At 39.2% G+C, this 21,413-nt stretch overlaps 2 protein-coding genes across 3 annotated transcripts in view; both read left to right on the plus strand.

Moving 5' to 3' along the window:
- Positions 1-498: 498 nt before the first annotated feature.
- On the plus strand, positions 499-4,560 carry LOC127108204 (CBS domain-containing protein CBSX2, chloroplastic). The gene is made up of 8 exons (XM_051045634.1): positions 499-951; positions 1,038-1,125; positions 1,200-1,264; positions 1,559-1,607; positions 1,977-2,029; positions 3,189-3,304; positions 3,927-3,984; positions 4,075-4,560. Exons 1-8 carry the CDS (start codon positions 784-786, stop codon positions 4,147-4,149), a joined length of 672 nt encoding a protein of 223 aa, XP_050901591.1. The 5' UTR covers positions 499-783; the 3' UTR covers positions 4,150-4,560.
- Positions 4,561-5,088: 528 nt separating this feature from the next.
- LOC127108202 (abscisate beta-glucosyltransferase) overlaps positions 5,089-21,413 on the plus strand; it is a 62,837-nt gene continuing 46,512 nt past the window's right edge. The window contains exon 1 of one of the 2 annotated variants that reach the window (XM_051045632.1): positions 5,089-6,543. In XM_051045632.1, the coding sequence (XP_050901589.1) occupies positions 5,175-6,543 (1,369 nt within the window). In that variant the 5' untranslated portion in view covers positions 5,089-5,174. Of the gene's footprint in view, positions 6,787-21,413 lie in introns of those variants that run through there. The other variant, XM_051045631.1, reaches the window with a different exon arrangement.

Here is a 21,413-nt window from a genome sequence, read left to right on the forward strand (position 1 = left end):
AAAAATAAATGAAATATGGGGATTACAAATTTAATTTTAAAATGCAGGATCAACATTAAAAAAAAAATGAAAGTTGCATTTAAGTCAAAATATAATATAATTAATTATTATATTTTATTGATTTTTTCTATAAACTTTATGTGTTTTCTATAGCAAAAATTAATTTTCAAATCTGAGAAGAACTAAAAAAAAAGCAAAATTCTCTTTTAAAAAAATTTATCTCAAAATTTCTGATTAAGCTTCCAGTTATTCTTGGGTTATCATATTTTACTGATTTATTTATTGAAATACGATATAATAATATGATTTTCTAGAAATAGTGGCGTGAGTGAAATTGCTTCAAAAATTCCACAAAGTACAACAAAAATTAGAAACCACGGACCAAAATCAAAGAAAAGGGGAAATGTCAATAAGCATGAAACACACGCGATGCTAAAACAAAACGACACCGTTGCTATTCAACTACTAATCTTTGAGTGTCAACATTGATCGCGTTCCACACCGCCTTCAACGGAAAAGTAAAGTACGCTCACGTCTCCTTTTCCTTCAACTAATTTTCTCTTTTTATTCATATATAAATACACTATTCTTTCTCTCTATTTTATTATATTTTTTATTTATTATTCCACCACCGCCACCATCTTTCATTGTACTTTCCTCATTCAATTATTTGATTCATCTTCTTCCTATTCACGCTTCACCGAAAATAGCATCATCCTAATTCATCTTTTAAATTTTAAACTATAGACTAAGATCATTTTCTTTAAAAAGAAATTAAAAGAAATGAATTCGATTCATTTGATTAACACTCTCGCACTCGGTGCTCCGCATCGGTTCCCTTTACCACAAAGCCATTCTTCGCCTCTTTCTCCCGCCGTCTCGAAACGGCAGCGTTTCTCGCCGTCCGCTAGGTTCCGCCTCGTCTCAGCCCAAACCGTCAATTCAGTACCGGTAAGTCTTGTTTTCACCGGATCAAGCTTGTTTATTACGCTACATGTGTTCGCTTTCTCTTATATAGGCTTTGTTTTTCATTTTAGCGCGCGAATGGAAGTTATAGAGTTTCCGATTTCATGACTGAGAAGCAGAAATTACATGTTGTTAAAACCTCCACATCCGTCGATGAAGGTAATATTCGTAATTGCTTCAATGTTATTATGTGATCCAATGTTGATTTTGTATGGTTAAATTCAATGTTACAGCTCTGGAGGCTCTCGTCAGGAACAGAATCAGTGGTCTTCCTGTAGTCGATGACGACTGGAATCTGGTACTTGTTTAATTTACTTCTATCCTGATCTATGAAACACATACACCTGAAACACGACACTCACTGACACTTATACGTCTCATACTGATAATAATTTGAAAAAATGAATGAAATAAAGGTAATCACTATTGTTGGGATGAGTATGACACATACACACTTTTTCCAGAGATCTCTGCAAAAGAGGTCATGATTGTGTAGAAGAATGCAAGTACTGATATAATGATATGTATTGTTTCAATTGCTCATTGTACTTGTTTTCTTTTTCCTTTTTGTTACTTTTTTTGGGTGCTACAGGTTGGAGTTGTTTCAGATTATGACTTGTTAGCAATTGATACAATATCAGGTATCTAAACTTGAACATCATTGATATTTTTTTCTAGTTTACTCTAAAGTGGAAAATTTTCCACTATTTTTTCAATTACCTAAGCAAATGATTAAATCAATGTCCTTATAAGTCTTGAGAAGGGTTATAATTAATTTTTTCTTCAAAAATTTGTTGATATTGTTGAATGGTTGAGGATACCCCCGTATGTTGTATGTTTTATGCCTGCGTGCGTTTTTGTGAGAAAGAAACAGTAGTTTCTGTTTTAGTAAGTAAAGAACCTAAATGGTAGTGTTAGACTTTGCTGCAAGTCGGAAGCTCAGTCATTCTGAAACAAGTTCTTTGCATACCGTGGCAATGTTTTTACTGATTGTTTTTTGCGGCTTTTAGGTGGTTCTCAATGTGGTGCAGGCTTATTTCCTGATGTCGACAGTACTTGGAAAGTAAGTATAGCCATTTTATGTTCTGCTACCTTACTATTGATGTTGTCATATAAGCAATGGTTCTAATTACATTCAAGTGATTTTTCTGTCGATTATAATTAGTTCATCTTAAATTGATGCCAAATGGTTCTATAGGGTGTTGATTTTGCATTAATTATGGTTGATATTATTCTTTTATGATGAAGATGAATAACTTTTTACGCTCCAAGTTATTAATTCACGTGGTGTGACATGAAACACTTCCACAAATATTACACGAGTTCACTTTTCATCTGATGGCTATGACTTTGTTTGTTTTTCAAAATCTAATGAAGACATGGGTTTATCGACTGCCTCAAAATGAGACCAAACCTCTGTTTGTAGATCCTTTTTTACTGGCATTTTATATCAGCTTATATCTGCTTGACCAATATATATATTTTTGGTCAAGTAGTCTAGTGGCTGAGAATTCACACTTTAAAGGTGAACACGTGGGATGTCGCGGGTTCGAACCCGCGCCTTGCATTTGATGTGTCTGCACAGCTACTAACTGAGTTGACTTAACGGAACTGTTTGACCAGTATTTGTAAAGTTAATCCTCATGTGGCACCTAACTTTTTCTCAGTTAAACTTTATTGCTCCTGTGAACTGCCGGGCCTTTAGACTTCAATTGGTCTTGTACAAGTCAATTTTTTAACAGCTCTCAATACTTTGTATTGTATGTAATGCATCAACTAAACTGTTACTTTATGCTTATAAAATATAACAATCATAGTTTTGAAAATGTGAAGAAATATTGAAGTTTGTTAGTTAACGCTGAATGTTTTATTTCAACCATCGAACCTCCCAACACCTCAGTCATGAAATAGAAGAAAATTGCTGTCTCAAGTCTAATGTCTGCAAGTGCATCTTTAGATATAACCATACTTTTTATTTCAATTTTTACTGAATATTTGATTGCACCTGTTTCTCAAGCCATTCATTTTGTTGTGTGACTGATATGGACTTTCTCCCATGATATATATTTGTTGAGCATTTGAGAAAAACCTTCATTTAGCTTGGATTCTTGATAGTGACTTGTTCCTAAACAGAAAGGAAATTATACTTGTCTAAAGTTAACTAGTTTCATTCTATTAATTGGCTACTTATGTCCAGTTCTAATTTTTTTGTTGCATGGCAGACATTCAACGAGATACAAAAGCTTCTTAGCAAGACTAATGGCAAAGTTGTTGGTGATTTAATGACTCCAAGTCCACTTGTTATTCATGAATCCACTAGTTTGGAGGATGCTGCCAGGTACTGATTTTGCATACTGATTCAAATCAGTTTTTTTTACAAACAATTAGGGAAGAATGCCCTTGATTACCGAACAAAAATTTAAACTTTAAAGAACTGTGACCTCCCAAATGCCCTAAGGGCCCTGACTACTCAAATGACAAGATAGTTCCTCCTCTTAGCTCTGTACTAGTTTGTAAGAAATGCATTTTATCACAAAGACTAGGGAGGAATCCCTTTTATTACATAACACCAATGTAGAACTTTGGGTCTGCTGTCTCCCAAATGCCTAAAGGCCCAACTTTTTCAAATGACAATTTCTCAAAGGACAAGATAGTTTCCCTTAATTATTTATAGCCAAGTCTTATTTTTCCTTAATCATCCCAACCTCCAACTATTAACCACCTTACTAACTTGGTTATTATGTTACTGATGTCATAATAGTTCATCATTACACATACTAATGCATGAGGACAGCAAAAATATCTGGCAATTTATTGTAACATCATTACAACTATTTGATTAGTATCCATGAAATTAAATCTTTATTAAATATGATTCCCAAACACAGCAATCCTATAATAACAATCTTGGCTGTGAACATTGTTCTCCCTATGCCTGACATTGTTACTTCTTGTATTAGGTTGTTGCTTGAAACTAAGTATCGTCGACTACCTGTGGTAGACAAAGATGGAAAGCTGGTGACTTATTAATCTCTTACAAGTTTAATTTTGTTTTTGTTATTACTTCAGTGACTTCAGCTGATCTATTTTGCACACTTCTTTTTCAAGGTTGGGCTTATTACAAGGGGAAATATTGTTAAGGCGGCTCTGCTGTCAAAGCGCTCTAGTGAGAGGCTCACATAGTTCGACACAGATTTCAAGTGCTCGGTGTCTTTAGCTATGTCCTGTAATCATAGTCATAGTCAGGTGGATATTTTTTTATTATTAAAAATGCATTTATCAGCCCAAAAGGGGAGCTGAAGGTAACTCTTGATGACCTTCTGAGACCTTTTAAAGTGGGTGGTTAATACTTAATACCATTGAGAGGAAAGTGAGTTATCAATCTCCTTACTCAACATTGTTTCTATGCATTCGATTCTTTAGGGCTTAAAGACAGTATATCCAGTTAATCTTTGTATAGATCTGTTCTATCTTTATAGGTATTGGGATTGTAATGGATCATTTTGAACACTGTATTAAACATACTTATACTGTAAATTGGTTCGCATTTTGATTTATATATAATATGATGTCCCGACTTCTCGTCCTCGTTCATATTCTATCACTCATATAGCCTAATATAGGCATGGTTATGACATTTTTCTTTGCCAATATAACTAACAAATTGGCAACCCTTTTCTTAATTTACCAGGCAGGCTGGTAATATTTGCAGGGAGGAAATAAAATTAATTATATAGTATATCAAGCACATTATTTTGTTATTAACTTGAAATTTTTTAGATGCGGGCAAATAGTTTCACTTAAAATTTCCAGAACAATATGATATAAAATGTAATTATCATTTGAAAGTTACGAAAATCTAGTGGGATTCTACAAGTATATATGGGCGACCCAAGAACCATATACTCAAGAATATTCTTCCTATTATAACTGCACTGAATGTAGGCACGAAAACATACTTTACTGACATAGGGTTGGATTGTGTGCACCGAAGCGAGTGATCCTATAGTTTGAGTATATTCTATCCATATCCATCCGTCTGTAATATGTCATTCATGACGTTTGCATGTCAACCTTTTCTCATTGACCGTACCGACAAGAATCTAGTATAATTCCCCATCTTCAAAATAACAAGACACGCATCTCCCTCATAACTCAGTTTCTCACTTAGCAAGTAAAGTAAACATCATCATCATTTTCATTTAAACATGAACCATGAAACTGATGCAGTTAAAGTATACTTCTTCCCCTTCCTAGGTGGAGGTCATCAAATCCCCATGATAGACACAGCAAGAGTGTTTGCAAAACATGGAGTCACATCAACCATCCTAACCACACCTTCCAACGCTGCACAATTCCAAAACTCAATCACCCGCGACCAAAAATCAAATCTTCCTATAACCATCTACACTCTCACCACTCCTAAGAACACCCAATTACCTGAAATAGGCATGTCTGCTGGTCCCATGACCGATAGCTCGGTTCTCCTCGAACCTGTGAAACAGTTACTCCTCCAACACCGACCTGATTGTATAGTCGTTGACATGTTTCATCGTTGGGCTGGTGACATCATTGGCGAACTCAAAGTCCCAATGATTGTCTTCAACGGGAACGGGTGTTTCCCTCGCTGTGTCTTAGAAAATATGAGAAAACATGTTGTGTTTGAGAATCTGAGTTCTGATTCAGAATCTTTCATTGTCCCCGGTCTTCCTGATAGAATTGAGATGACAAGGTCTCAAGTTCCGAGTTTCAGGAGAAACAAATCTGAGTTTACTGATAGGATGGCACAAATAGAGGAAAAAAGCTTAGGTATTGTTATCAATAGCTTCTATGATTTGGAACCAGTTTATGCTGATTACATAAGAAATGAATTGGGAAAGAAAAGATGGCTTGTAGGACCAGTTTCTCTCTACAACAGAAGCGTAGAAGATAAGAAAGAGAGAGGGAAACAACCCACTATTGATGAACAAAGTTGCTTGAATTGGTTGAATTCTAAGAAATCCAATTCAGTTCTTTACATTAGTTTTGGGAGCGTAGCTTGCTTACCGATGAAACAGCTCAAGGAAATTGCTTATGGTCTTGAGGCTTCTGATCAACCATTCATTTGGGTGGTTGGAAAGATTTTCAACTCATCTAAAAGTGATGATCAAACTTGCAGTGAAAATTGGGTTCTTGATGAATTTGAAAAGAGAATGAAGGAAATGGATAAAGGTTTGATTTTGAGAGGTTGGGCTCCTCAGCTTTTGATATTGGAGCATGATGCAGTTGGTGGGTTTATGACTCATTGTGGTTGGAACTCAACTTTAGAAGGTGTGTGTGCTGGTGTGCCTCTGATAACATGGCCACTTTCGGCTGAACAATTTATCAATGAGAAGTTGGTAACTGATGTGTTGAGGATTGGGGTTCAAGTGGGTAGCAGAGAGTGGGGGTCTTGGGAGGAAGAGAGGAAAGAGTTGGTGGGAAGAGAGAAGGTGGAGTTTGCAGTGAACAAGTTGATGGTGGAGAGTGAAGAGGTAGAAGAAATGAGAAGGAGAGTCAAAAGTATTGCTGAGAAGGCAAAAAGAGCCGTTGAAGAAGGTGGAAGTTCTTATGGTGATATTGATGCCTTGATTCATGAACTTAAAATCTTGCAGATTGGCAAGGATGTTTAGGTTGTTAAACAATGCAAGAAAAGTGTTTTTAACATCTTAGGAACATAGCTAGAAAAGTAATGTTTCAATTCATATTATTAATTCAAAATAATCTAATGTTAAACTTAGTAAATAATGTAGGTGGAGTTAACTCAACTCTATGGTTGAAATCAAAGGTAAAAGGTTTTGTCATCCCGGTTCCTCGATGATGTCTATTTGTTATTTTGTTTAAGGGAGATTCATCGTATGCGAAGTTTTTAGTTCGAACCCAAAACATTGTGCACATGTTAACAATATCGACATTTACTATTTGATACAACTCTTTTTAAGGGGGTATGTCAGGAATGTTACCTTAAGAGTGTGTCAGGGGTGTTACTGTAAAAAGTCTAAAATTTGACATGTTTAAACCGTGATTAAAAATAAATTCATAAAATATTTGTCACCCTTAAACTACGACAAAATAGGTTCTAATTGATTTACCAACCGTATATTGTATTTAACCTACAAAAGGCATTCGGAAATTTAAGGACAAAAGAAGTCTCTAATTGATTTGTCACCTTTATATTGTATTTAATCTATAGAAGGCATTTAAAAATTTAAGGACAAAATAGGTCTCTAATTGATTTGCCACCCTTATATTGTATTTAGTCTACAGAAGGCATTCGAAAACTTGAGGTTTTGTTTGAATTTGTTAAGAATATTTATATATAAAGTAATCGATACATCGACTATAGTATGTAATTAGCTGTAGTATCTCTATATGTAATATCTCCGTAGTGTCTTTTAAACACACAATTTGTTCAAACATCTCTCAGTCTCTTATACTTTAATATGGTATCTAAAGTTTATTGAGATTTAACTGTTTGCCGTGTTTTATCCGTCCACTGTCTTTCGATGAAACTTTTTTTAGTGACTCATTTCGATCACCATACCATCGCTTTTTCGGCCACAATCGACACTGTAGCCACTAGCACCACAACTCTTGACGTCCTTTCGACGAGATACTTATACCTCCAGAATCACCTCTTCCAGATCGACGAGTTCTCAAAATCTCACCGTCACGGTATCCATTGTCGGTGTCGCCGTCTTGCCCTTTTTTCATATTTATACTCAGTTTTCAGTTTTAAGTCATCGACTCTCATGGGAGATACCAATTCCTCCATATTTATTAAGGTTTTGCTTATCCCGTGTGAGAGATTAATCGAGATATTCATTGAATCATTTGTGCTTTCCTTTCACTATCATGGTCGTGGTGGACGAAATAAAGGGTGTAAAGACCAACACCATGGTACTCGTTGTAACTACTGCAATCGTTAAGACCAGATTGAAGTTGAATGTCATACAAAGGTAAGAGAATAACAACGACAACCTAGGGTTGTTACCGACACTCAATCAACTATCAACAAAGAAGTTACTATTCCAACTGTTAATTATAATGAGTTCATTCAATTTAAAGTAGCTCATCAACCATCACTTTCTACCCCCGTTGCACATTCTGGTACTTTGATCCTTGACTCTGGTGCCTCTAATAATTTGACTGATAATAAATTTTATTATCTCATTTTATTATCTCCTTCTCCAACCGCTCCTCCAGTTACGTCAGCTGTCGTGGCGCGAAAAATACAACGAGCGCTCACACGCTTGAGAATATAACAGAGTCGCCACCGAACTTTATTTATTCCAAAAGAAAAGGGAAAATATCATAAAAACCCTTTAAGAAAAAGAAGATGGTTGTAGCAACCAAATTCAGGTTCGAGAGTCGGTTATGCGAGGGGAAAATATTAGCACCTTTCACATCTGTTGTACTCAGCAGGAACCATTTAGTTAAATTTATGAATAAAATGTTAGCTTTTATTACTTGCGATCTTAACTATTAAGAGTTTGAGAGAAAAAGGGAAAAGATTGAAAATAAGTTTTTTATTAGGGTGCCTGATGAGACGTTGAATCTCGCTCCTACGTATCCCCAAGTGAGATGGGAAACTCAAAGCTATGTAGTTCTGGATAGAAAATATTTGTTGATTGGTCACTTTTAGCGAATGATACTTAGTTTGCATTCGAGCGGAAAACATTGTTTCCTACGTAAAATATGGAGAAATGAACATTGGCATCACGTCAGAATGGCCAACATAACTTGGAATCCAGCTGTTGGAGGAATACTAGGATTGCTTTGCATGGGATTACAACGAGATGCCGGGTATAAGCAGGGAACTAGTCGAACTAAATTTGCCTATAAAGCATGGGAAGAATCCAATCAAGCAGACTCCAAGGCGTTTCGCACCTGAAGTTCTATCGAAAATCAAGGAAGAGGTCGAGATGCTTGTCAAGTGCAATTTTGTTCGTACAACCAGGTATGTCGAATGGAATGCTAACATGGTACCAATCATTAAGAAAAATGACACTTTAAGGGTTTACATTGACTTCAGAGATTTGAATGTTGCAACCCCAAAGGATGAATATCCAATGCCCGTAGCAGAAATGCTTGTTGATTCCTCCGCATGGCACAAATATCTTAGTATGCTCGACGGATATTCTGGGTATAGCTAGATTTTCATTGTTGACGAAGACGTGCCAAAAATGACATTTCGACGCCCCAACGCCTTAGGCACCTACGAATGAGCGGTGATGCCCTTTGGCCTAAAAAATGCAGAGGCAACTTATCAAAGAGCAATGAACTCTATATTCTATGACTTTATTAAAACTTTCATGCCTATTTATATTGATGACATTGTGGTTAAGTCTGTTTCAGTAAGAAGTCATATAAACCATCTCCGACAATCATTCGAAAGAATTAGGAAACATGGTCTAAATATGAATCCTCTAAATATGCTTTTTGTGTGCAGGTTGGGGATTTTCTAGGCTTCGTGGTCCATAAGAAAGGAATCAAAATTAATCAAAACAAGACCAAGGTGTAACACCTCAAAATTTGCCCTCCTCTCTTGGGACTAGCTTAACATATTGCATAACATTTTTAGGTCATTAGGCATTGCATATTGCATATCATGTGGTTACATTGTGCAAGTCATCCTCACAAGTCTTGATCAGGAGATGAAGAGGTCATGTGCATGCTGGGGTTTCATTGGACTAGTCATTAATCATCTGAGGATGTGGAGGTCCAAATTAGGGTTTTGTGATTCTCAAGGAGATTGGTCTTTATCTTGGTTGAAATGATTCATCATCATCATCATGGTTTGTCATCATCAAGTGTTGGAGCACATTCCTTGAGATTAGGGTTTTGACCACTGGTCAACCCTAATCAGTTGCATTGGGCCAATCAGGGCATGGCAAGGAGATGGGGTCTATGATGGATATGGGGATCATCATGTGGTTTTACTGAGATTATTGAGGCTAGGGTTTCATCCTTGAGCCATTTCATCAGAGGATTGGTACTCAGTTTGATCTGTGCATTGCCAGATTCATCTATCAGTTGAAAAAGTCAACTGTGGTCAATTGTGCTTGATTTTATGGATTTGGAGGTGGGAGAGAGTTGGATACACTTCATTCATGTTGAAACAAGTGTTATTTGACATGTCAAAGCTTAAGAATGGAGAAAATAAAGTCAGAACAAAAATTGCCAAAAATAGAAAGTGACTTGTAATGGAAGTTTCCAAAAATGGAAAGTTTTTGACCACAAAATTACGTGTCCAAGGAAGCTTCAAATGAAAATTTGTTCAACATGAAAGTTGTAGATCTTGTTCTCACCTTTCCAAAAAGTCCAAGAACTTGAAATTTCCATGTATGGTTGACAAGTTATGGTCCATTCAATTTCAAAAAAGACCTATAATCAAAGTGGCATAACTTTCACATGGAGTGTCCAAAATGAGTGATCTTTTTATGAGCAAACTCCATTTGACATGTACTTTCATGGTGCATAATTGAAATTCATCAAAAATGGTCAATGCAAAAGGTCATTTTTCAAGTGCACAATTAAAAATTCAAGGGCAAAATGGTCCAACTTGAGAAATAATGGGAATTTTGGAATGGGAGTTTTTGCAACACATCACATATGCCAATTAGAAATGGTTTGGATTGTCATAAGTGTTCAAGGTCCAATATTTGGCTAGGCCATTTTTGAACTATCATTTAAAATGCATTTTTTGGCATAGCATATGGAAAATGAGAATGACAAAGCCAATCAACATGGAACCAAAGCCAACACATCACAAATGATATTTGGAAGATGTCTGAGCTGTCATACAGCTGTCATGAGGCCTAGGGTGAAATGTCATTTTTGCCCTTTCACTCAAATTGCACATGATGCTAATTATTTCATTTTTTGGTTAATTAGTGATTAGAAGGTGATTAAGCTGAAGTATATATCACTAATTATAACAGAATGCAAATCACAATCACAAATCACAAGAAAATCTAACTGATTTTCCCTCCAATTCTCCAAATTCATCAAGAAGCTTCAAGAACCAAATTCATTGGAACTTCCTCATTTCTTCACCAAGTCACGAAATTCTTCTTGCTGCCTCTTCCATGGATCATGATCTTGAACTGTTTTGACTAATCCATGCCAAAAACCTCACGAATCTCAACTGTTCATTCTTGGATCATCAATGGCGATTTGCAATTTCTTCCAATAGAAGCATCCTCGAGCTAACCTAACATCTCCAGTCAACTTCCTGAAGCTTCTCTGGCATCTGTTTTGGATCATTGCGCGCCAAGGCTTCAAGAATCATCACTGCCATTGCAAGGTACATAAAATTCGAATCTCGTCATTTCCTTAACTATGCTAGGGCTTGTGTAGTGCGTTCAACATAGAGTAGCATGATGCTCTTGGTTTTGATTATGATTAGCTGATGAATGAGATATTGTGATTTTAAGATTTGAATGCCAAACCTAAATCGCTCGATCCGGATTATACAGTTAGAATTAGGTGAAATTAGTTGCACATTCTTGATCCTCATGCTTAGACCTTTCCAATGACTATAGGCTTGTGAGTTTTTGTTGAAATTTGATGTTCATGCGTTCTTAGCATTTTCTGGAAAAATGATGATGATGATGTTGATTTTCTGGAAAAAAGGCTCGTTTGATCCGTTTACTTGCAATGCCAGTTTGAAAATGTGTTTGGCGCCACTGTTGGCCAATCACAACATTTCCTTTCCGCGCCTGAAACGGCGCCGTTTTGGCCGGTTTCAGTTTATTTTCAAAAATGCCACTCCAGCTTTGATTAAATATTAATTCTATTTTCTTTTTCATTTCTTTTTTCATTTTGTGCCATGATCTTCAAAAATGCATATCTCATTCAAAAATCATCCAATTTGAGTGCAATTTTTTGCATTATTCTCATGAGAATGTGTAGAATTTAATGATATTTTTTGTGGAATTTTTGTATGTATGGAAAAATAATGAGCCTAGGGTTTGTAGAATGTGTCACAATTTTGTACACTTTGCCATATCTATCATGAAATGCTCATACTTGTAAGGAAATGAATGAAAATTTTTGTGCTCATTCTGGACACATTGATGGTGATTTCCATGTGTAGTTTGTAATTTTTGGATACTTGATGATTGAGATATGATTTTTTGAATCTAGGTGTCATACGGTGAACTGGACTTTTTGTGGTTTTAATCGCAATGTCGCGGTTAGCAAGAGTCGCCACCGACTTTTCTTTTATCCCATAAGGAAAGGTGGAAAAGAACAGGAAAGACCTTAATTTTAAATTCTTAGGTTCGGGAGGTACTTTATACGAAGGGAAGGTGTTAGGCACCCTTCGTATCCATGGTTATCCATGGGCTCTTAATTGCTCAATCATTTATGTTTTCTAGGTTTGAAAAAGTGGTTGAGAAATGTATGAAAGATGTTTTGAAAATGAGAATTTAACTTTGTAATGATTCTTGCATGAATGTATACAAAGTGGTTATCCCTCTTAATTTTGAAAATGGTTTAGAAAAATAGAACTTGGCAATGATCCTAGTACGGATGTATGCTAAGTGGTGATTTTCTAAAAAAAGGATGTTTGAAAGGTGTAAGGTGGGAAAAGTATTTTTTATTATGAATGAGCAATTAAGGTTGCACCTGTCCGAGGTCTTTCCGGGCATTTCCCATCCTTATGAGGGTAAAACTGTCCTTACTATTGAGAAGTAAGTAGTTTTATCCTTGGGATGTTGAAGGGTCATCGTAGGGTCATCGATCGGTCATTGAAGGCAACAGTTGTGAGGATACCTTAGCATTCGAAGGGACTATCATCATTTAACCGTAGGCTACGCCGAAGGGACATCGAGGGACAAAATCGTATTTTCGAAGGCAACATCCGAGGGACCATGATTTATTCTATGATGATTTAATCGAAGGGCCATTGCTAAGTGTATCCCCACATTCGCGGGACATGACCGATTTATACCGTAGTACCGTAAGGCCGCAAAAAGAGGTCCAAGATCACTTATTTAAAGGTCATATTTTAAAGTTAAGTAGGTAATTAGGATGAGCCTCCACATTAAAATCAATACATTAAAATTACATTAAAATTAATTATTAAAATTAACACATTAAAATTAATTATTAAAATTAACACATTAAAATTAAATTAGGCAATTTAGGGTGAGCCTTCACAATGGTATCCCACAAATAAAGTGGAAGACCTAACGACAATCTTTTCCTGGGACATATGAACCTTTGCAAAATTCAGCAAATGGGTTAGAATACCAAATCGGGGTGTAATCGAAGATTACACCAAAGCAGTAATAGTATCAGGTAAGCAAAGCATAGTTATAGTAAAACAGGTCAGGTGGGCAAGGATCAAAACAGAGCGAAGAAACAGCGGCATTCATTATAACAATTCAAAGTATCCAGGCATACTTAAGTCCACATGCAAACCTCAAATACATTTATGAGTTAAATTATGATATCACACGCAAGTTAAGAACATAAAGCGATATCGCATGCAAATTGAGAAAATGAAGCTGTAATAATAATGCAAACCTGTTTGCAATCGAATTGCACCCTTGAGTTGGCGAGCCGGATTGAATTGGACGGAGGTAGCTTTGCGGCCGCCGGCTTTTCCTTCAGGGTTTCCTTTAGGGTTACCCGGGGTAAGTTAAACAGTAGTCTTGTAAAACACAATGCCTAAGCTGTTGGAAAAGTAAATGTGCAAAAGCGAAAACGGCCACGGAAAAAGGAATGTGAAAAAGCCCTCTTTCTAGGTTTTCAAGGTGGCTATTTATATTAGTGTCATTAGGTCATGCATGCTGCCCAAAAAAGTCTTCAACGTGCGCATGGATATAGTGGATGCAGGGCCCAACATCCTCAACGGATCTTCGAGTCTCCGAAGCGTTACCTGCGCCTACAAAGTAGGGGAATGGTGTGACGTTCGTCACACCATGTGTGACGCCCGTCACAGGGGTGTGTTGCGTGACGCTCGTCACGCCTTCTGTGACGCCCGTCACAAGGCTGTGTTGCGTGACGCTCGTCACGCCCTCTGTGACGTCCGTCACAGGCACAACATTTGTGTCTTGCGCTTTGGGCTGGGCTTTGCTGTTTGGTTCGTTTTATTTCCTTTTTGCACCCCTTTTCCTCCGCTTCCAAATAAACCACTTTCATATTATCACTGGGTGAGCGTGTAGGCCAGTTTGGGTCATACGCGAGCTGGGCCTTTGTTCCTTTAAGTGTCATAAAATGAGTCGGAGTGCCCTGAAATGTCTTGAAATATTAATGGGCAAATTTTGGGGTATGACAGCTGCCCCTGTTCAATATTCTTGAACCGAGAGAGTAGAATGGTATGTGCCGTTCGTGGTCTGGAGGTGAAAGATTATTGAACACTAGAATGCCCCGAAAATTTGCGCTTGCCAATTGGTCTTGGTGGAGATGGGCTTAAAGATGCCATCCAGGAAATTTGATGAGGGGAGCTTCAGACTGTGTCGTACGTTAGGCCAATTTGAAGACATGGGTGCCACACTGGGTCGTACATTAGACCGAATAATGAGTCATCCATTAGGCTGCCGACTTCGCTGGGGAGTCGGAGTGTGTCATATGCTGTTGGGGATAAAGGATCAGAATGGGTCATACACTGGACCGTGAGCTGTTCGTTAGGCAGGTGACTTTGATGGGGATGAAAGATCAGAACGGATCGTACGCCAGATCGGTTCTGAGTTGCAGAATGAGCCGTCCGTTAGGCTGAATCTGCTTGAAGAGGGAGTAGTCGTATACTAGACTACCATTCAGGAATGTGCCTGTCCGAAGGTAGCACCTGAGAAAGGGAGTAGCCGTATACCCGACTACCATTCAGGAATGTACCTGTCCGAAGGTAGCACCTGAGAAAGGGAGTAGCCGTATACCCGACTACCATTCAGGAATGTACCTGTCCGAAGGTAGCACCTGAGAAAGGGAGTAGCCGTATACCCGACTACCATTCAGGAATGTACCTGTCCGAAGGTAGCACCTGAGAAAGGGAGTAGCCGTATACCCGACTACCATTCAGGAATGTACCTGTCCGAAGGTAGCACCTGAGAAAGGGAATAGTCGTATACTAGACTATCATTCAGGAATGTACCTGTCCGAAGGTAGCACCTGAGAAAGGGAGTAGCCGTATACCCGACTACCATTCAGGAATGTACCTGTCCGAAGGTAGCACCTGAGAAAGGGAATAGTCGTATACTAGACTATCATTCAGGAATGTACCTGTCCGAAGGTAGCACCTGAGAAAGGGAGTAGCCGTATACTAGACTATCATTCAGGAATGTACCTGTCCGAAGGTAGCACCTGAGAAAGGGAGTAGCCGTATACTAGACTACCATTCAGGAATGTACCTGTCCGAAGGTAGCACCTGAGAAGATGGGGGTTTAACTTGGTCGTACATCAAACCATACTTGAGTTGTTGAAGATCAGACTGGATCGTACGTTAGATCGTATCTGAGTTGAAAGAGTCATATGTTGAGCTGAATCAGAATGAACCGTATGTTAGGCTGTATCTGTATACGTTGTACTTGCAATAAATGTCTGGGATGGGCTTAAAGATGCCATCGCTAGGAGGATATCGAAGTGTTGTCAGAATGAATGTTCCTATGAATTGCATCTGGAATATGTATCTGAATTTTGTCTGTGATTGATAAAGGCGTCTGTCTGAATGAGCCTTTTACTTTGACTATATCAGGAGGATAATTAATCTGCAAAGAAAGGTTAGCGCTATGCTATGTCATGATGCGTGAGATGTTTTATGCTTTCGAAAATAAATGCGAATGTTGTATGCATGCGTATGTTGTGAAACGATGTAATGAATGAGTTATGCGTATGAGAAGTTCTGCTTGGGGACTCTACTGGGGAAAATAAATCCCCATTTACTGATTGGAGACATTCGTGTTGAGGACCCTCTCTCGGCTGGGGGTTCTGATTTCTGTCTGATGGTAGAGATATTCAACAGAGCCTGGCTAGGGATGGATGAGATGATCAATCTGCCTGACGAGGCCGACCTCTGTTGGGGAATAGCTGGCTGTGCCGGGGAATACTGCCAATTTCTTCTGGAAAAACAGGCTTGCTGGAGGAAGAGAATTGGTAGTGGATTCATTGGAAGCATGATTAGACCTTATCCTTGATCCCGAAGTTTTGTAGTAATTGCTATTGCTATTTTATGTACGTATTTTTGATAACATTGGTCATATTCAAATGCACATATTAATTCAAATTAAATCAATGGACGTTTACGCAACCAAAACAGAAAAGTAAAAACAAAAATATCTTTTTTGAAAGAAGGTTGTATTGATTTTGAAAGAAGGCCTATAAACAGGCAATTTGTGTACAAGGAGACAGAGATCCTGGTAAGAGGAAATTGTCGAAACACAGAGAAAGCTATGCAGAAAAAGTCCTATCGATTTTAAGTCTACTACTGTCATTATGTCTTTAAGCATCTCATCCCCTGCTGTCAGATAGAAGTGATTGGCTTGGTCAGTCCCTTGAACTTGGATGAAAGTTGACTGAGAACGGGACATAGTCATACGCTTTAATCCCTAATTTTTGCCTGGACCGCCTTTTCAGGTTTTCAGTCCACCAGGATACCCTTTTTTGCCCAAGCCACCTTTTCAGGTTTTCGACTTGCCGGGTGTACATTTTTTATATATATCCCTAATTTTTGCCCGAACCCTTTTGGTTCGCCGGAATGCCCTTACTTTTGCCTAGGTACGTCGACCTAGCGGGTCTCTTTTATGCGTAGTATTTTTTAACTATGTCCGCGTTCACGGGATGCGGGAAGTCTTCGCCATCCATTGTAGCAAGTATCATGGCTCCACCAGAGAATACCTTCTTAACTACAAATGGCCCTTCGTATGTGGGAGTCCACTTGCCTCTGGGATCCCCTTGTGGTAGAATGATACGCTTGATCACCAAGTCACCAACTTGATACACCTGTCTCTTGACTCTTTTGTTAAATGCCTTGGTCATGCGCTTCTGATATATCTGCCCGTGACAAACAGCCGCAAGTCTCTTCTCATCAATCAAATTTATCTGATCGAGTCGTGTCTGAATCCATTCATCTTCATCTAAGCCCGCCTCTTTCATGATTCTTAGAGAGGGAATCTGGACTTCCACTGGTAAAACGGCTTCCATTCCATAGACTAAAGAGAAAGGAGTTGCCCCTGTCGAAGTGCGTACTGAAGTGCGATAACCGTGAAGGGCAAACGGTAACATCTCATGCCAGTCTTTGTATGTTACCGTCATCTTTTGTATGATCTTCTTGATATTCTTATTAGCAGCTTCTACGGCGCCATTCATCTTTGGCCGGTACGGAGAAGAGTTGTGATGCTTAATTTTGAACTGCGTGCAGAGTTCAGTAATCATCTTGTTGTTCAAATTAGTACCATTATCAGTGATAATTCTTTCAGGGATGCCATATCGACAAATAATACTATTCTTGATGAACCGTGCCACCACATTCTTGGTGACAGAAGCGAATGAGGCCGCCTCTACCCACTTTGTGAAGTAATCAATAGCGACGAGAATGAAGCGATGTCCATTAGAAGCAGTAGGTTTAATCTCTCCGATCATATCGATGCCCCACATTGCAAAGGGCCAAGGAGCTGTCAACACGTTCAATGGAGCAGGAGGCACATGTACTTTGTCCGCATAGACCTGACACTTGTGACAGGTTCTGGAGTGATGGTGGCAATCCGCTTCCATGGTAGACCAATAATATCCTGATCTCAGAATCTTCTTGGCCATTGTATGTCCATTAGAATGAGTCCCAAAAATACCGTCATGCATGTCTTCCATAATCCTTTCTGCTTCCTTTTTATCCACACAGCGAAGCAGAGTCGAATCATGATTACGTTTGTATAATACTCCGTTACTCAGAAAGAATTTAGCGGAGAACTTCCTCAGGAATTTTCTGTCCTTGATGGATGCCCCTTCAGGGTATTCCTGAGCTTCTAAATATCTTCTTACGTCGTGGAACCAAGGTTTCTCCTGTACCTTCTCAGTGTTAAGTCCATAACAGTATGCTGGTTCATCTAACCGTCCAATGGTAATCATGGGGGCTTCGTTGCCCCATCTGACTCTGAACATAGATGACATGGTAGCTAATGCGTCTGCCAACTGGTTCTCCTCTCGTGGGATATGTTCAAATGTTATCTCTTCAAAGTATGGGATTAATGTCATCACTTGCTCTCGATAAGGGATGAGATTTGGATGTTTAGTATCCCATTCTCCTTTGATCTGACTGATTACCAAGGCCGAATCTCCGTACACACTCAAAAACTTGATTCGCCAATCTATAGTAGCTTTGAGTCCAAAATACACGCTTCATACTCAGCCATATTGTTGGTACAATGAAAACATAGTCTAGCCGTGAAAGGCGTATGGTAACCCTCGGGAGAAATGAGTACCACCCCAACACCATGGCCCAATGCATTAGAAGATCCATCAAAGACCATAGTCCATCGGGATCCCCATTCGGGTCCTTCATCTGGTTTAGGTTTTTCATTATCAGTAACAACCATGACATCCTCATCTGGGAACTCAAAATTCATAGATTGGTAATCATCCACCGCTTGATGAGCCAAATGATCAGCCAGCACGCTTCCTTTGATTGCTTTCTGGGTAGTGTACTGGATATCGTACTCTGTTAAGATCATCTGCCATCTCGCTATTCTTCCAGAGAGGGCAGGCTTCTCGAACATGTATTTGATGGGATCCATCCTAGAAATCAACAAAGTGGTCTGATTCAACATATACTGTCTTAGTCGGCGAGCAGCCCAGGCCAAAGCACAGCAAGTTCTCTCGAGCAGTGAGTATCTTGTTTCACAGTCGGTAAACTTTTTGCTCAGGTAGTATATGGCATGCTCTTTTCGACCAGACTCGTCATGTTGCCCCAATACACACCCCATTGAATTTTCTAACACGGTCAAATACATGATGAGAGGTCTTCCTTCAACTGGTGGTATCAGAATCGGAGGTTCCTGGAGATATTTCTTGATTTTGTCAAAAGCTTCTTGACGTTCCTCATTCCATATCATCTCTTGATTTTTCCTCAGTAGCTTGAAGATGGGTTTGCAAGTAGCGGTCAAGTGGGAGATAAATCGAGCAATGTAGTTCAAGCGTCCCAAGAAACCTCTGACTTCTTTCTCCGTACGGGGAACTGGCATTTCTTGAATAGCTCTCACTTTAGCCGGGTCAACCTCGATTCCTTTACCGCTGACAATAAAGCCCAGGAGTTTACCGGATCTCACTCCAAAAGTGCATTTGTTTGGATTCAATCTCAACTTGTACTTCTTCAACCTCTCGAACAGTTTGTATAAGTGATCGAGATGTTCTTCTTCAGTATGAGATCTAGCTATCATGTCATCCACATATACTTCTATCTCATGATGAATCATATCATGGAACAAAACCACCATAGCACGCTGGTACGTTGCCCCGGCGTTCTTTAGACCGAATGGCATTACTCTGTAACAGAAAGTGCCCCATTGCGTCACAAACGTAGTTTTCTCCATGTCCTCAGGTGCCATCTTAATTTGATTGTAACCTGAGAAACCATCCATGAAGGAGAATACTTTGTGTTGAGCGGTGTTATCTACCAGAACATCAATGTGCGGGAGTGGAAAGTCATCTTTGGGACTCGCTTTATTCAAATCTCTGTAATCTACGCACATTCGCACCTTACCATCTTTCTTTGGCACTGGCACCACATTAGCAACCCATTGAGGATAAGAAGTAACAGCTAAGAAACCGGCATTGAATTGTTTCATAACCTCGGCTTTGATTTTCTCGGACATTTCAGGACGCATGCGGCGAACCTTTTGCTTAACGGGACGACAGTCTTCCTTCATGGGCAGCCGATGCACCACTATATCAGTATCCAACCCGGGCATGTCTTCATAAGACCAGGCAAAAACCTCTACATAGTCATGTAACATCCGAATCAATCTTTCTTTGACACTGTTTTCCAATCCTGCTCCTATTCTGACTTCTTTTCTTTCCACTTCAGTACCTAGATTTACGACTTCGAGTAACTCTTCATGCGGCCGTATAGTCCTTTCCTCTTGCAGTAACAGTCTGGCAAGCTCTCCAGGGACTTCACAATCTTCCTCACTTCCATCTTCGGCTTGGTAGATCGGATTTTCAAAGTCATAATGAACAGTAGCGGAATTATTGTCAATAGGATCCAGAGTGGATACGGATCTGCGATTTATGACGTGAGTGTGTGTAAGAATGCATAGCTTGTTTGAAAGACGACAGGAAAAATAAAGAGCGCAATATTTGAATGCGGAAAAGTCCATTGATTTATTGAATATGAATATGCTTATGAAATGACAAACCCTTAACAAATTAGCTATTGTGCCCCGGGTATAGACACAATGCTTTAAGAAGTTCAATTGAAAAAATAAAGATTTGCAAAACTAAATGGACAATAGCAATTACTCCTGACTAAAGGAGATCGGGATAGTGTCTTCAGCCTTCCAATTATTGAGTCCGTCGCCAATTGTTGGGTAGATCCAGCTATCCAGGTCGCAATCATCGTCAGCATCTTCTACAGCATTGATTTGATCTTTGACCATCTTTCCAGAGTTGAATCCCAGACCAGCTTTGTCAGACTTGTACGGTACGTTGATCAGTTGACCCCAGCCAGTACAGCCACCATCTTCGACCACAGCTTGAGCATCTTTCAGAGAAATCATAGCAGGAGGAGCTCGAATAACCTCGGGCACAAGGGGAGTTGGCTTAAGGACAGGACTAGGCGGAGGAACCACTTCAAATGACTGAGTTGGAGTCTCGAAGAATTCACCATCCATCTCAACGTATCTGAAGGTATGCACACTACTGACAATGTATTCTTCTTCCCCACTCACAGTGACAATCTTTCCCTCTACTGGATATCTCAGCTTTTGATGGAGAGACGAAGCTACAGCACCTGCCCCATGAATCCAGGGGCGTCCCAGCAAGCAGGAATAGGCGGGGCGAATGTTCATTACATGAAAGGTAGTGTTGAAGACTTGAGGTCCTATCTTGATAGGGAGAACAACTTCACCGTGGACAACACTCTTTGCACCATCGTAAGCACGCACCACAATGTCACTAGGATTCAATTCAATGCCTTTACAGTCCAGTTTATCGAGCACAACTTTCGGCAGCACATTCAAGGAAGAGCCATTATCGATCAACACATGAGCCAAAGTGATTCCCTTACACTCAATAGAAATATGCAGGGCCTTATTGTGGTTCCTTCCTGCTGGTGTCAGGTCAGCATTGGAAAAACCTAGGCCGTCGTCAACAGTCAGGTTAGCAACATAGTTTTCGAACTGATCGACGGAGGTCTCCTGAGGTACATGGGCAGTCTTCAGGAATTTTATCAAGGCATTGGCATGAGATTCAGAAGACAACAACAAGGACAA

Source organism: Lathyrus oleraceus, chromosome 7, assembly GCF_024323335.1.
Source record: "Lathyrus oleraceus cultivar Zhongwan6 chromosome 7, CAAS_Psat_ZW6_1.0, whole genome shotgun sequence".
Taxonomy (NCBI): domain Eukaryota; kingdom Viridiplantae; phylum Streptophyta; class Magnoliopsida; order Fabales; family Fabaceae; genus Lathyrus; species Lathyrus oleraceus.

What these genes read in the sequence shown, in the direction of transcription:
- LOC127108204 (XM_051045634.1), top strand. Translation starts at nt 784, where the DNA reads ATGAATTCGATTCATTTGATTAACACTCTCGCACTCGGTGCTCCGCAT. An exon ending in CTCCACATCCGTCGATGAAG is followed by an intron (nt 1,126 to 1,199) that starts GTAATATTCGTA and finishes TCAATGTTACAG; the next exon opens with CTCTGGAGGCTCTCGTCAGG. An exon ending in AGTTTGGAGGATGCTGCCAG is followed by an intron (nt 3,305 to 3,926) that starts GTACTGATTTTG and finishes TTCTTGTATTAG; the next exon opens with GTTGTTGCTTGAAACTAAGT.